Source organism: Sphaerodactylus townsendi, linkage group LG01, assembly GCF_021028975.2.
Source record: "Sphaerodactylus townsendi isolate TG3544 linkage group LG01, MPM_Stown_v2.3, whole genome shotgun sequence".
Lineage (NCBI taxonomy): Eukaryota > Metazoa > Chordata > Lepidosauria > Squamata > Sphaerodactylidae > Sphaerodactylus > Sphaerodactylus townsendi.
The window spans coordinates 9,162,715-9,179,397 of NC_059425.1; the positions used below are offsets into that span (position 1 = coordinate 9,162,715).

Below are 16,683 nucleotides of genomic sequence, written 5' to 3' on the forward strand. Positions count from 1 at the left end.
GAAAGCTCCGAAGAACTGTGACTAGCCCAAGGTCACCCAGCTGGCATGTGCTGGAGTGCACAAGCTAATCTGGTTCCCCAGATAAGCTCCCACAGCTCAAGCGGCAGAGCGGGGAATCAAACCAGGGTCTCCAGATTAGAGCACACTTGCTCTTAACCACTACACCACGCTGGCTCTCTAAAAAGAGATAAACTGGCCATGCATAAACATGAATAAATATCAAATGCACAAAAGATCATTGGGTTCTGTATAAATAATATCCATTCAGTGAAATCCTTGCGATTCTGTAGAGGCCTGGGCACACCCATGACTGTGGATAAGGGGGAACCAGTGGACATTGTCTACTTGGATTTCCAAAAGGCTTTCGACAAAGTTCCTCACAGAGTTGTTGACAAAACTCAGCAATGAAGGAATAAGAGGGGAAGTCCTCCTATGGATTAAAAACTGGTTGAGGAACAGGAAGCAAAGAGTGGGTGTAAATGGGAAATTCTCACAATGGAGAGATGTAAGGAGTGGTGTCCCCCAAGGAACCGTTTTGGGACCAGTGCTCTTTAACCTATTCATAAATGACCTGGAAGTAGGGGTGGGTAGCGTGGTGGCCAAGTTTGCAGATGATGCCAAATTATGTAGGATAGTGAGAACCACAAAGGATTGCGAAGAGCTCCAAGTGGACCTTGATAAATTAAGTGAGTGGGCTAAGAAATGGCAAATGCAGTTCAATGTAGCAAAATGTAAAGTGATGCACACAGGGGCAAAAAGTCCAAACTTCACATACACGCTACAGGGGTCAGTGCTATCAGTCACAGACCAGGAAAGGGATTTGGGCGTCTTAGTTGATAGTTCCATGGGAATGTCAACTCAATGCATGGCAGCTGTGAAAAAGGCAAACTCTATGCTGGGGATCATTAGGAAAGGGGTTGATAATAAAACTGCAAGGATTGTCATGCCCTTATATAAAGCCGTGGTGCGACCACACTTGGAGTCCTGTGTTCAGTTCTGGTCGCCACATCTCAAAAAGGATATTGAAGAGATAGAAAAAGTGCAGAGAAGGGCCACGAGGATGATTGAGGGACTGGAGCACCTTCCTTATGAGGAGAGGCTGCAGCGTTTGGGATTCTTTAGTTTGGAGAGGAGACGTCTGAGGGGGGATATAATTGAAGTCTATAAAATTATGCATGGGGTAGAAAATATCGGCAGAGAGAAATTTTTCTCCCTTTCTCACAATACTAGAACCAGGGGGCATACACTGAAAATGCTGGGGGGAAGAATTTGGTATCAAAATTTACCTTTATAAAACTTTACCTTTATAATATACATCAAATATGTGAAACATACTTAATCAGATTAATTGACAAATAAATATGTAATTCCTTAGATCAAAAAACTAAGCCTGTGCCTTATTTTAAATTTTAATATTATGTTCTATCAAAATAAAAAAAAATCAATCCACTTTCAACGCACTTTGCAGCTGGGTTTTATCGTGCAGGATAAGCAAACGCCACTTGAAGAAGAAGAAGAGTTTGGATTTATATCCCCCCTTTCTCTCCTGCAGGAGACTCAAAGGGGCTGACAATCTCCTTGCCCTCCCCCCCTCACAACAAACACCCTGTGAGGTGGGTGGGGCTGAGAGAGCTCCGAGAAGCTGTGACTAGCTCAAGGTCACCCCGCTGGTGTGTGTGGGAGTGCCCAGGCTAATCTGAATTCCCCAGAGAAGCCTCCACAGCTCAGGCGGCAGAGCTGGGAATCAAACCCGGTTCCTCCAGATTAGATACACGAGCTCTTAACCTCCTACGCCACTGCTGCTCCTCAATTGCAAACAATTGTGAAAGTGAATTGAAGGTGCATTATTCTGCATGTGCGGAAGGGGCCTCTGAGCAGGTGCAAAGTGCATTCGGTAGAGTAGCGAGAGAAAATCTCCCCGGGGCGGGCCAATGAGGCCCGGAAAGTGACGGTTCTCATCAGATAATAAAGTCTGCTTTTCCTGGCTCTGAAGCGCTGGATTGCGGTCGAGGGGAAAACGGCTCCTCCTGCCCGCTTGGGTGTGTCGCGGCCTGTTAGCTCTGGATGGGTAAAAATCCTTCTTGGCACCCTCCGCCACCACCTGCCAGCCGTCCTCCCCGGGGTGCTGAGGGGAGAGAGAGAGCTTGTTAGGGAGGGTGGGGGAGGAAAGGGAGCCAGGGCCCCATTTAGGGTTTTTGCCAGCGGCGGCCTGCACTTAGCCCAGGGTAGGGAAGAGGAAAGAGCTGGGCAGAGGAAATGCTTCCATTAGCCAGGATGGAGAGCCCCCGGGGAGCCGTCTTGATGGCAGCAGAAAGGGGAGAGAGGAGCTAATAGCGGCTCAGCCCTTCCAAGAGCTCCCGGAGGCTGAGCCAGCTGCTCTCTTCCAGCCGGTGGCTTCCAGCGGCTGCCGAGCAGATGCCTGCAGAAGCTGACAGACAAGGCGTGAAGGTGGTGCCTGTCTCTGGCTGCGGTGCGTCAGAGAGGTAGGCTGCAGGGCCATGGAGGTTCTGTTGAACAATCCTGGCTCGTGAGAACTGGCTGAATGCCCGCGTGGTGTTGTGGTTCAGAGCAGGTGGATTCTAATCTGGAGAACCGGGTTGGATTCCCCACTCCTCCGCCTGAGTGGCAGAGGCTTATCTGGGGAACCAGATGTGTTTGCGCACTCCTACATTCCTGCTGGGTGACCTTGGGCTAGTCACAGTTCTCTCAGAACTCTCTCAGCCCCACCTGCCTCACAAGGTGTCTGTTGTGGGGAGAGGAAGGGAAAGGAGCTTGTAAGCCCCCTTGAGTCTCCTTACAGGAGAGAAAGGCGGGGTATAAATCCAAACTTTTCTTCTCTTCTTCTTGTAGGACCACAATCTGTTATGCTCGTTCCCAGGAACGGCCATCTGTGTTCTTCTGGGGCAAGAAGGGAACGTCTCTCCTCCAACCCCTAATAAGAAGAGGAGTTTGGATTTATACCCCACTTTTCCTCGACCAGAAGGCATCTCAAAGTGGCTTACAAACTCCTTCCTTTCCTCTCCCCACAACAGACATGTTGACAGGTCAGTGGGGCTAAGAGAGTTCTGAGAGAACTGGGACTGGCCCAAGGTCGCCTAGCAGGCTTCATGTGGAGGAGTGAAGAATCAAACCCAGTTCTCCAGATCGGAGCCCACTGCTTTTAACCACTACGCTACGCTGGCATTCAAACGAACACTGCCTTGGAACGTGGAAGTTCCCATAGCCCACAGGTAGAGCATGAAATCAGGTCTCCCTGCCTTGTTTCCTCCCTACGCTGCCCCAAAGCAATTGGTGTGTAGAGGTAGACTGCCCTTGAGCATGGAGGGTCCTTGGAAATTGTAATAGAGACAACAAATCTCCATGCTTTTTTTCTAATTGTGGGCAATGATTCATCTAGCCCAGGACCGAGCTCCCAGCACCAGCCAAGTAAACACTTCTGGAACACTCTTGGTCACGATGAACAATATTTAAGGGTATAGTTCTTCTGACTATGGAGGTTCCATTTAGTTAGAATCATAGAATCCTAGAGTTGGAAGAGACCTCAAGGGACATCCAGTCCAACCCCCGGCCATGCAGGAACACCCAATCAAAGCACTCCCAACATATGTTCATCCAGCCTCTGTTGAAAAACCTCCCAAGAAGGAGACTCCGCCACTCTCCGAGGCAGTGAATTTGAACCCACTCAGTGGCAAGGAGTTCCACCTTGCTTTGCATGTTGAACGTGGCCCAAAGCCACTTCGTTTTGCCCTGGATTCTTTCTCTTGGAAACTGGTTTGGGAATGGGGATGATGGACTGGCGAGGCAAGGGGCAGGAACAGCCTCTTTGAAAGTTCAAAATATGTGCAAACTAGGAGTATTGCAAGGTCCCCCCAGCAGGCTTCATGTGCAGGAACAGGAAACGGAACCCAGTTCTCCAGATAAGATTCTGCCACTTGTGGAGGAGTGGAGACTCAAACTCCGTTCTCCGGATTAGAGTCGGCCGCTCTTAACCACTATGCCATGCTGGACTTGACTTTCTCTCTTGGGATGTTCATGGAATTGAGTCTCATGGAGTGGGGGTGTGTGTGTGTGTCAATAAGAGTGACTCCTGATTGCTGTTTTGTTAATCTGTTGCACACCACCTTCAAATGACGCACAGGCTCAGTTTAGACATAACGTGACGCTATGACTTAACTATGGTTAGCTTGTGCAGATTGCAAGATGAGTTCCTGGTTTCACAAATTAACCACAGTTAAGTCACAAATTCTGGTTTGCCACAACCACAGTCTTTGTGGGCAGGGAGTGAGCAAGGGAACAAAGCAGAATTACACCACAAGGTTGGCGTTCCTAGCCCAATTTAAGGAGGAGTAGTAGTAGTTTGGATTTATATCCCCCCTTTCTCTCCTGCAGGAGACTCAAAGGGGCTGACAATCTCCTTGCCCTTCCCCCCTCACAACAAACACCCTGTGAGGTGGGTGGGGCTGAGAGAGCTCCGAGAAGCTGTGACTAGCCCAAGGTCGCCCAGCTGGCGTGTGTGGGAGTGTACAGGCTAATCTGAATTCCCCAGAGAAGCCTCCACAGCTCAGGCGGCAGAGCTGGGAATCAAACCTGGTTCCTCCAGATTAGATACACGAGCTCTTAACCTCCTACGCCACTGCTGCTCCTTTAATTTAAACTATGATTAAGAGGAAAGGTTGTGAATGAATAAGCCTCAGACCCTAATTTCAGATCCTACTTTGATGCTGCAACTGGGCGATCTTCCATATGATCTTACTTGCACAGTTGGAGGAGGAAGAGGAAGAGGAGGAGGAGGAGTTTGGATTTATATCTCCCCTTTCTCTGCCAGGGGGAGGGGCTCAATTCGTCTTGATCACAGGCTTTCAAACTCTGAAGTTTACGAAGGGTCTCTCCTTGAGACAATTGGTCAGTCTAATACCCGTCTGTTTTCTCAACAAACGAGCCCCAGAGAGACAAAATAATTTTTAAAGGGTTTTTCCCCCCTGAAACCAATGGTTTTTTGTATTGTCGAAGGCTTTCACGGCCGGATTCAACTAGTAGCCACTAGACAAAGGGTGTAACAGACTTCTCTCTGTGATACACCTCTGAAGATGCCACCCACAAATGCAGGTGAAACGTTAGGAACAAGATCCATCAGACCACGGCCACACGGCCCGGAAAACCCACCAGAACCAAATGGTTTTTTGTTTGTTTTGCTTATTTGCCCTTCTTGGAAAGGAATGGCCAACTGAACTGAGTGGAGAAATGAACCCGGTTCTCCAGTTTAGAGCCCACTGCTCATGTGGAGAAACGGGGAATCAAACCCGGTTCTCCAGATCAGAGGTTTCTTCTGATGGCGCTTGAGTGCTATATTTTCTCCTTAGCTTGCGGAACGCATTGACGCACACTGACAATCAAACCCCGTGTTTGGAAAGGCTGCTCTTATTTCCCCCCCAGATTTCCAGCGAGCGCTATTTTTAAAAGCTGATCACGGGTTAAATTAAATCCACTTAAAACAATTATTGGCCACCTGTCCTCCCATATGGAGCTCAACGCAGCTTAACATAAAGCCTGTGTGAAAGACGATGCATAAAAACCACGATTAAAAATCACAGCTCAGGACAAGTGGTAGACTTAACCCAAAGCAGTCCAACGGTTGAATTCCCAAGCTAACAAAAAACCTACATTGTCGAAGGCTTTCACGGCCGGAATCACTAGGGTATTGTGGGTTTTCCGGGTTGTGTGGCCGTGTTCCAGTAGCATTTTCTCCTCACGTTTCGCCTGCATCTGTGGCTGGCATCCTCTGTAGCTCAGATCCTCTGAAGATGCCAGCCACAGATGCAGGCAAAATGTCAGGAGAGAATGCTGCTGGAACACGGCCATACAGCCCTGAAAACCACAGCATCCTAAAAAGGAATACACTCACCTATGCCCTCTCTCCAAAGTCTGGGGGGAAGAATTAGGACTAATAAAAGGAAACACGTCTTCATGCAACGTGTGATTGGTGTTTGGAATCTGCTGCCACAGGAGGTGGTGATGGCCACTAACCTGGATAGCTATAAAAAGGGCTTGGATAGATTTATGGAGGAGAAGTCGATCTATGGCTACCAATCTTGATCCTCCTTGATCTGAGATTGCAAATGCCTTAGCAGACCAGGTGCTCGGGAGCAGCAGCCGCAGAAGGCCATTGCTTTCACCTCCTGCACGTGAGCTCCCAAAGGCACCTGGTGGGCCACTGCGAGTAGCAGAGTGCTGGACTAGATGGACTCTGGTCTGATCCAGCTGGCTTGTTCTTATGTTCTTAAAGTTTCCCCTTCAATCGTATCCGACTCTGGGGTACCACCGCAAGCAGCGATTTTATAGGCAAGCCTCTTTTGTGGGTTAGTTTGCCATTGCTTTCCCCCACTATTCTTTACCCCCCAGCTATGAGCTAGGTACTCATTTACCGACCAAGAAATGGACGGATGACTGAGCTGACCATGAGCCAGCTAGCAGGGTATCTGACACACAGGGGGCTCGAACTCCTGACCGTGTGAGTGGCAGCGCAAGCACTTAACCATTACGCCACGCGGCTCCTGAATGTATATTATAGTTACAAGCAAATCTAATGTTAATGAATTCTTTGTACACGATGGTTACTCTTCTTTCTTCTCCTTCTTTAATGTTTATACTAAAAAATTAACAAAAATGTATACAATGTTGTATACGCGTGCCCATACTACGGGTAGCATTTTGACAGAAGCGACATTTGAAGTGAGGGTATCTTGATACCGGCATGTTGTAGCGGTTACGAGTACCTGGCTCTGTTTCCCAGAAGTGAGTTTGATTCCCCGCTCCTCCGCATGAGCGCTGGACCTTAACCCGGAGAGCGAGTTCGATTCCCAGCACCTTCACGTGAAGCCTGCTGGGTGACCTTGGGCCAGTCACAGTTCTCTCGGAACTCTATCAGCCCTACTGACCTCACAAGGTGCTCATTATCGGGGTGGGGGTGGGTGATTATAAGCCGTTTTGAGACTCCTTAAAAGTAGAGAAAAAGAAGAGTATAAAAACCAAATCTCCTTCTACCAGTAATACCAACCTATTGAAGCACAACGGTGTCTTAGCTCCCCCATCCTACTAAGAAGAGGAGGAGGAGGAGGAGGAGGTGGTGGATTTATATCCCCCTTTCTCTCCTGTAAGGAGACTCAAAGGGGCTTACAATCTCCTTTCTCTCCCCCCCCCCCACAACAAACATCCAATGGGGCTGAGAGAGCTCCGAAGAACTGTGACTAGCCCAAGGTCACCCAGCTGGCATGTGCCAGAGTGCACAAGCTAATCTGATTCCCCAGATAAGCCCCCACAGCTCAAGCGGCAGAGTGGGGAATCAAACCAGGCTCTCCAGAGTTTGGACTTATATCCCCCCTTTCTCTCCTGCAGGAGACTCAAAGGGGCTGACAATCTCCTTTCCCTTCCCCCCCTCACAACAAACACCCTGTGAGGTAGGTGGGGCTAAGAGAGTCCTGAGAGAACTGTGACTAGCCCAAGGTCACCCAGCTGGAGTGTGTGGGAGTGCACAGGCTAATCTGAATTCCCCAGATACGCCTCCACAGCTCAGGCGGCAGAGCGGGGAATCAAACCCGGTTCCTCCAGATTAGAATGCACCTGCTCTTAACCACTACACCACTCGCGCAAGGACCCCCAGCTGACGTGTTTTGGAGTGCACAAGCTAATCTGGTTCCCCAGATAAGACTTCACAGCTTCAAGTGGCAGAGCTGGGAGTCCAACCCGGTTCTCCAGATCAGAATGCACCTGCTCTTGACCACTACGCCACCGCTGCTCCTTAAATGACAATTCCCACACCCCGCATTAAAAAAACACACACACACACACATTAGCCCCGACGGTGAGTTAAAATGTAGTTTATTCCTTAAATAAAATCCCATTACGTAATGGTTGCATTTGGCACAGCAAAAAGAATAATCAACAAATGGAGCTCTCTCCCCCCCCCCCCCCCCCCCCCCCCCCACCCCCCCCCCCCCCCCCCCCCCCCCCCCCCCCCCCCCCCCCCCCCCCCCCCCCCCCCCCCCCCTCCCCCCCCCCCCCCCCTCCCCCCCCCCCCCCCCCCCCCCCCCCCCACCCCCTCCCCCCCCCCCCCCCCCCCCCCCCGCGCCCCCCCCCCCCCCCCCCCCCCCCGCCCCACACTCCCCCTCACCCCCCCCCACCCTCCCCCCCCACAGCCCCCCCCCCCCCACACCCCCCCCCCCCCCCACCCCCCCCCCCCCCCACCCCCCCCCCCCCCCACGCCCCCCCCCCCACACGCCCCCCCCCCCCCACCCCCCCACCCCCTCACCTCCCCCCCCCCCCCACGCCCCCCCCCCACCACCCCCCCCCCCCCCCACCCCCCCCCCCCCCCACCCCCCCCCCCCCCCACCCCCCCCCCCCCCCACCCCCCCCCCCCCCCACCCCCCCCCCCCCCCACCCCCCCCCCCCCCCACCCCCCCCCCCCCCCACCCCCCCCCCCCCCCACCCCCCCCCCCCCCCACCCCCCCCCCCCCCCACCCCCCCCCCCCCCCACCCCCCCCCCCCCCCACCCCCCCCCCCCCCCACCCCCCCCCCCCCCCACCCCCCCCCCCCCCCACCCCCCCCCCCCCCCACCCCCCCCCCCCCCCACCCCCCCCCCCCCCCACCCCCCCCCCCCCCCACCCCCCCCCCCCCCCACCCCCCCCCCCCCCCACCCCCCCCCCCCCCCACCCCCCCCCCCCCCCACCCCCCCCCCCCCCCACCCCCCCCCCCCCCCACCCCCCCCCCCCCCCACCCCCCCCCCCCCCCACCCCCCCCCCCCCCCACCCCCCCCCCCCCCCACCCCCCCCCCCCCCCACCCCCCCCCCCCCCCACCCCCCCCCCCCCCCACCCCCCCCCCCCCCCACCCCCCCCCCCCCCCACCCCCCCCCCCCCCCACCCCCCCCCCCCCCCACCCCCCCCCCCCCCCACCCCCCCCCCCCCCCACCCCCCCCCCCCCCCACCCCCCCCCCCCCCCACCCCCCCCCCCCCCCACCCCCCCCCCCCCCCACCCCCCCCCCCCCCCACCCCCCCCCCCCCCCACCCCCCCCCCCCCCCACCCCCCCCCCCCCCCACCCCCCCCCCCCCCCACCCCCCCCCCCCCCCACCCCCCCCCCCCCCCACCCCCCCCCCCCCCCACCCCCCCCCCCCCCCACCCCCCCCCCCCCCCACCCCCCCCCCCCCCCACCCCCCCCCCCCCCCACCCCCCCCCCCCCCCACCCCCCCCCCCCCCCACCCCCCCCCCCCCCCACCCCCCCCCCCCCCCACCCCCCCCCCCCCCCACCCCCCCCCCCCCCCACCCCCCCCCCCCCCCACCCCCCCCCCCCCCCACCCCCCCCCCCCCCCACCCCCCCCCCCCCCCACCCCCCCCCCCCCCCACCCCCCCCCCCCCCCACCCCCCCCCCCCCCCACCCCCCCCCCCCCCCACCCCCCCCCCCCCCCACCCCCCCCCCCCCCCACCCCCCCCCCCCCCCACCCCCCCCCCCCCCCACCCCCCCCCCCCCCCACCCCCCCCCCCCCCCACCCCCCCCCCCCCCCACCCCCCCCCCCCCCCACCCCCCCCCCCCCCCACCCCCCCCCCCCCCCACCCCCCCCCCCCCCCACCCCCCCCCCCCCCCACCCCCCCCCCCCCCCACCCCCCCCCCCCCCCACCCCCCCCCCCCCCCACCCCCCCCCCCCCCCACCCCCCCCCCCCCCCACCCCCCCCCCCCCCCACCCCCCCCCCCCCCCACCCCCCCCCCCCCCCACCCCCCCCCCCCCCCACCCCCCCCCCCCCCCACCCCCCCCCCCCCCCACCCCCCCCCCCCCCCACCCCCCCCCCCCCCCACCCCCCCCCCCCCCCACCCCCCCCCCCCCCCACCCCCCCCCCCCCCCACCCCCCCCCCCCCCCACCCCCCCCCCCCCCCACCCCCCCCCCCCCCCACCCCCCCCCCCCCCCACCCCCCCCCCCCCCCACCCCCCCCCCCCCCCACCCCCCCCCCCCCCCACCCCCCCCCCCCCCCACCCCCCCCCCCCCCCACCCCCCCCCCCCCCCACCCCCCCCCCCCCCCACCCCCCCCCCCCCCCACCCCCCCCCCCCCCCACCCCCCCCCCCCCCCACCCCCCCCCCCCCCCACCCCCCCCCCCCCCCACCCCCCCCCCCCCCCACCCCCCCCCCCCCCCACCCCCCCCCCCCCCCACCCCCCCCCCCCCCCACCCCCCCCCCCCCCCACCCCCCCCCCCCCCCACCCCCCCCCCCCCCCACCCCCCCCCCCCCCCACCCCCCCCCCCCCCCACCCCCCCCCCCCCCCACCCCCCCCCCCCCCCACCCCCCCCCCCCCCCACCCCCCCCCCCCCCCACCCCCCCCCCCCCCCACCCCCCCCCCCCCCCACCCCCCCCCCCCCCCACCCCCCCCCCCCCCCACCCCCCCCCCCCCCCACCCCCCCCCCCCCCCACCCCCCCCCCCCCCCACCCCCCCCCCCCCCCACCCCCCCCCCCCCCCACCCCCCCCCCCCCCCACCCCCCCCCCCCCCCACCCCCCCCCCCCCCCACCCCCCCCCCCCCCCACCCCCCCCCCCCCCCACCCCCCCCCCCCCCCACCCCCCCCCCCCCCCACCCCCCCCCCCCCCCACCCCCCCCCCCCCCCACCCCCCCCCCCCCCCACCCCCCCCCCCCCCCACCCCCCCCCCCCCCCACCCCCCCCCCCCCCCACCCCCCCCCCCCCCCACCCCCCCCCCCCCCCACCCCCCCCCCCCCCCACCCCCCCCCCCCCCCACCCCCCCCCCCCCCCACCCCCCCCCCCCCCCACCCCCCCCCCCCCCCACCCCCCCCCCCCCCCACCCCCCCCCCCCCCCACCCCCCCCCCCCCCCACCCCCCCCCCCCCCCACCCCCCCCCCCCCCCACCCCCCCCCCCCCCCACCCCCCCCCCCCCCCACCCCCCCCCCCCCCCACCCCCCCCCCCCCCCACCCCCCCCCCCCCCCACCCCCCCCCCCCCCCACCCCCCCCCCCCCCCACCCCCCCCCCCCCCCACCCCCCCCCCCCCCCACCCCCCCCCCCCCCCACCCCCCCCCCCCCCCACCCCCCCCCCCCCCCACCCCCCCCCCCCCCCACCCCCCCCCCCCCCCACCCCCCCCCCCCCCCACCCCCCCCCCCCCCCACCCCCCCCCCCCCCCACCCCCCCCCCCCCCCACCCCCCCCCCCCCCCACCCCCCCCCCCCCCCACCCCCCCCCCCCCCCACCCCCCCCCCCCCCCACCCCCCCCCCCCCCCACCCCCCCCCCCCCCCACCCCCCCCCCCCCCCACCCCCCCCCCCCCCCACCCCCCCCCCCCCCCACCCCCCCCCCCCCCCACCCCCCCCCCCCCCCACCCCCCCCCCCCCCCACCCCCCCCCCCCCCCACCCCCCCCCCCCCCCACCCCCCCCCCCCCCCACCCCCCCCCCCCCCCACCCCCCCCCCCCCCCACCCCCCCCCCCCCCCACCCCCCCCCCCCCCCACCCCCCCCCCCCCCCACCCCCCCCCCCCCCCACCCCCCCCCCCCCCCACCCCCCCCCCCCCCCACCCCCCCCCCCCCCCACCCCCCCCCCCCCCCACCCCCCCCCCCCCCCACCCCCCCCCCCCCCCACCCCCCCCCCCCCCCACCCCCCCCCCCCCCCACCCCCCCCCCCCCCCACCCCCCCCCCCCCCCACCCCCCCCCCCCCCCACCCCCCCCCCCCCCCACCCCCCCCCCCCCCCACCCCCCCCCCCCCCCACCCCCCCCCCCCCCCACCCCCCCCCCCCCCCACCCCCCCCCCCCCCCACCCCCCCCCCCCCCCACCCCCCCCCCCCCCCACCCCCCCCCCCCCCCACCCCCCCCCCCCCCCACCCCCCCCCCCCCCCACCCCCCCCCCCCCCCACCCCCCCCCCCCCCCACCCCCCCCCCCCCCCACCCCCCCCCCCCCCCACCCCCCCCCCCCCCCACCCCCCCCCCCCCCCACCCCCCCCCCCCCCCACCCCCCCCCCCCCCCACCCCCCCCCCCCCCCACCCCCCCCCCCCCCCACCCCCCCCCCCCCCCACCCCCCCCCCCCCCCACCCCCCCCCCCCCCCACCCCCCCCCCCCCCCACCCCCCCCCCCCCCCACCCCCCCCCCCCCCCACCCCCCCCCCCCCCCACCCCCCCCCCCCCCCACCCCCCCCCCCCCCCACCCCCCCCCCCCCCCACCCCCCCCCCCCCCCACCCCCCCCCCCCCCCACCCCCCCCCCCCCCCACCCCCCCCCCCCCCCACCCCCCCCCCCCCCCACCCCCCCCCCCCCCCACCCCCCCCCCCCCCCACCCCCCCCCCCCCCCACCCCCCCCCCCCCCCACCCCCCCCCCCCCCCACCCCCCCCCCCCCCCACCCCCCCCCCCCCCCACCCCCCCCCCCCCCCACCCCCCCCCCCCCCCACCCCCCCCCCCCCCCACCCCCCCCCCCCCCCACCCCCCCCCCCCCCCACCCCCCCCCCCCCCCACCCCCCCCCCCCCCCACCCCCCCCCCCCCCCACCCCCCCCCCCCCCCACCCCCCCCCCCCCCCACCCCCCCCCCCCCCCACCCCCCCCCCCCCCCACCCCCCCCCCCCCCCACCCCCCCCCCCCCCCACCCCCCCCCCCCCCCACCCCCCCCCCCCCCCACCCCCCCCCCCCCCCACCCCCCCCCCCCCCCACCCCCCCCCCCCCCCACCCCCCCCCCCCCCCACCCCCCCCCCCCCCCACCCCCCCCCCCCCCCACCCCCCCCCCCCCCCACCCCCCCCCCCCCCCACCCCCCCCCCCCCCCACCCCCCCCCCCCCCCACCCCCCCCCCCCCCCACCCCCCCCCCCCCCCACCCCCCCCCCCCCCCACCCCCCCCCCCCCCCACCCCCCCCCCCCCCCACCCCCCCCCCCCCCCACCCCCCCCCCCCCCCACCCCCCCCCCCCCCCACCCCCCCCCCCCCCCACCCCCCCCCCCCCCCACCCCCCCCCCCCCCCACCCCCCCCCCCCCCCACCCCCCCCCCCCCCCACCCCCCCCCCCCCCCACCCCCCCCCCCCCCCACCCCCCCCCCCCCCCACCCCCCCCCCCCCCCACCCCCCCCCCCCCCCACCCCCCCCCCCCCCCACCCCCCCCCCCCCCCACCCCCCCCCCCCCCCACCCCCCCCCCCCCCCACCCCCCCCCCCCCCCACCCCCCCCCCCCCCCACCCCCCCCCCCCCCCACCCCCCCCCCCCCCCACCCCCCCCCCCCCCCACCCCCCCCCCCCCCCACCCCCCCCCCCCCCCACCCCCCCCCCCCCCCACCCCCCCCCCCCCCCACCCCCCCCCCCCCCCACCCCCCCCCCCCCCCACCCCCCCCCCCCCCCACCCCCCCCCCCCCCCACCCCCCCCCCCCCCCACCCCCCCCCCCCCCCACCCCCCCCCCCCCCCACCCCCCCCCCCCCCCACCCCCCCCCCCCCCCACCCCCCCCCCCCCCCACCCCCCCCCCCCCCCACCCCCCCCCCCCCCCACCCCCCCCCCCCCCCACCCCCCCCCCCCCCCACCCCCCCCCCCCCCCACCCCCCCCCCCCCCCACCCCCCCCCCCCCCCACCCCCCCCCCCCCCCACCCCCCCCCCCCCCCACCCCCCCCCCCCCCCACCCCCCCCCCCCCCCACCCCCCCCCCCCCCCACCCCCCCCCCCCCCCACCCCCCCCCCCCCCCACCCCCCCCCCCCCCCACCCCCCCCCCCCCCCACCCCCCCCCCCCCCCACCCCCCCCCCCCCCCACCCCCCCCCCCCCCCACCCCCCCCCCCCCCCACCCCCCCCCCCCCCCACCCCCCCCCCCCCCCACCCCCCCCCCCCCCCACCCCCCCCCCCCCCCACCCCCCCCCCCCCCCACCCCCCCCCCCCCCCACCCCCCCCCCCCCCCACCCCCCCCCCCCCCCACCCCCCCCCCCCCCCACCCCCCCCCCCCCCCACCCCCCCCCCCCCCCACCCCCCCCCCCCCCCACCCCCCCCCCCCCCCACCCCCCCCCCCCCCCACCCCCCCCCCCCCCCACCCCCCCCCCCCCCCACCCCCCCCCCCCCCCACCCCCCCCCCCCCCCACCCCCCCCCCCCCCCACCCCCCCCCCCCCCCACCCCCCCCCCCCCCCACCCCCCCCCCCCCCCACCCCCCCCCCCCCCCACCCCCCCCCCCCCCCACCCCCCCCCCCCCCCACCCCCCCCCCCCCCCACCCCCCCCCCCCCCCACCCCCCCCCCCCCCCACCCCCCCCCCCCCCCACCCCCCCCCCCCCCCACCCCCCCCCCCCCCCACCCCCCCCCCCCCCCACCCCCCCCCCCCCCCACCCCCCCCCCCCCCCACCCCCCCCCCCCCCCACCCCCCCCCCCCCCCACCCCCCCCCCCCCCCACCCCCCCCCCCCCCCACCCCCCCCCCCCCCCACCCCCCCCCCCCCCCACCCCCCCCCCCCCCCACCCCCCCCCCCCCCCACCCCCCCCCCCCCCCACCCCCCCCCCCCCCCACCCCCCCCCCCCCCCACCCCCCCCCCCCCCCACCCCCCCCCCCCCCCACCCCCCCCCCCCCCCACCCCCCCCCCCCCCCACCCCCCCCCCCCCCCACCCCCCCCCCCCCCCACCCCCCCCCCCCCCCACCCCCCCCCCCCCCCACCCCCCCCCCCCCCCACCCCCCCCCCCCCCCACCCCCCCCCCCCCCCACCCCCCCCCCCCCCCACCCCCCCCCCCCCCCACCCCCCCCCCCCCCCACCCCCCCCCCCCCCCACCCCCCCCCCCCCCCACCCCCCCCCCCCCCCACCCCCCCCCCCCCCCACCCCCCCCCCCCCCCACCCCCCCCCCCCCCCACCCCCCCCCCCCCCCACCCCCCCCCCCCCCCACCCCCCCCCCCCCCCACCCCCCCCCCCCCCCACCCCCCCCCCCCCCCACCCCCCCCCCCCCCCACCCCCCCCCCCCCCCACCCCCCCCCCCCCCCACCCCCCCCCCCCCCCACCCCCCCCCCCCCCCACCCCCCCCCCCCCCCACCCCCCCCCCCCCCCACCCCCCCCCCCCCCCACCCCCCCCCCCCCCCACCCCCCCCCCCCCCCACCCCCCCCCCCCCCCACCCCCCCCCCCCCCCACCCCCCCCCCCCCCCACCCCCCCCCCCCCCCACCCCCCCCCCCCCCCACCCCCCCCCCCCCCCACCCCCCCCCCCCCCCACCCCCCCCCCCCCCCACCCCCCCCCCCCCCCACCCCCCCCCCCCCCCACCCCCCCCCCCCCCCACCCCCCCCCCCCCCCACCCCCCCCCCCCCCCACCCCCCCCCCCCCCCACCCCCCCCCCCCCCCACCCCCCCCCCCCCCCACCCCCCCCCCCCCCCACCCCCCCCCCCCCCCACCCCCCCCCCCCCCCACCCCCCCCCCCCCCCACCCCCCCCCCCCCCCACCCCCCCCCCCCCCCACCCCCCCCCCCCCCCACCCCCCCCCCCCCCCACCCCCCCCCCCCCCCACCCCCCCCCCCCCCCACCCCCCCCCCCCCCCACCCCCCCCCCCCCCCACCCCCCCCCCCCCCCACCCCCCCCCCCCCCCACCCCCCCCCCCCCCCACCCCCCCCCCCCCCCACCCCCCCCCCCCCCCACCCCCCCCCCCCCCCACCCCCCCCCCCCCCCACCCCCCCCCCCCCCCACCCCCCCCCCCCCCCACCCCCCCCCCCCCCCACCCCCCCCCCCCCCCACCCCCCCCCCCCCCCACCCCCCCCCCCCCCCACCCCCCCCCCCCCCCACCCCCCCCCCCCCCCACCCCCCCCCCCCCCCACCCCCCCCCCCCCCCACCCCCCCCCCCCCCCACCCCCCCCCCCCCCCACCCCCCCCCCCCCCCACCCCCCCCCCCCCCCACCCCCCCCCCCCCCCACCCCCCCCCCCCCCCACCCCCCCCCCCCCCCACCCCCCCCCCCCCCCACCCCCCCCCCCCCCCACCCCCCCCCCCCCCCACCCCCCCCCCCCCCCACCCCCCCCCCCCCCCACCCCCCCCCCCCCCCACCCCCCCCCCCCCCCACCCCCCCCCCCCCCCACCCCCCCCCCCCCCCACCCCCCCCCCCCCCCACCCCCCCCCCCCCCCACCCCCCCCCCCCCCCACCCCCCCCCCCCCCCACCCCCCCCCCCCCCCACCCCCCCCCCCCCCCACCCCCCCCCCCCCCCACCCCCCCCCCCCCCCACCCCCCCCCCCCCCCACCCCCCCCCCCCCCCACCCCCCCCCCCCCCCACCCCCCCCCCCCCCCACCCCCCCCCCCCCCCACCCCCCCCCCCCCCCACCCCCCCCCCCCCCCACCCCCCCCCCCCCCCACCCCCCCCCCCCCCCACCCCCCCCCCCCCCCACCCCCCCCCCCCCCCACCCCCCCCCCCCCCCACCCCCCCCCCCCCCCACCCCCCCCCCCCCCCACCCCCCCCCCCCCCCACCCCCCCCCCCCCCCACCCCCCCCCCCCCCCACCCCCCCCCCCCCCCACCCCCCCCCCCCCCCACCCCCCCCCCCCCCCACCCCCCCCCCCCCCCACCCCCCCCCCCCCCCACCCCCCCCCCCCCCCACCCCCCCCCCCCCCCACCCCCCCCCCCCCCCACCCCCCCCCCCCCCCACCCCCCCCCCCCCCCACCCCCCCCCCCCCCCACCCCCCCCCCCCCCCACCCCCCCCCCCCCCCACCCCCCCCCCCCCCCACCCCCCCCCCCCCCCACCCCCCCCCC

General features: G+C 72.4%; 1 protein-coding gene across 1 annotated transcript in view; it reads right to left on the reverse strand.

Annotated features, from left to right (window-relative positions):
• Positions 1-2,327: 2,327 nt before the first annotated feature.
• Positions 2,328-16,683, reverse strand: part of SCAMP3 (secretory carrier membrane protein 3) — a 36,324-nt gene continuing 21,968 nt past the window's right edge. Inside the window, exon 4 of the mRNA XM_048503663.1 lies at positions 2,328-2,465. Within this exon, the coding sequence (XP_048359620.1) occupies positions 2,328-2,465 (138 nt within the window). The remainder of the gene's footprint in view (positions 2,466-16,683) is intronic.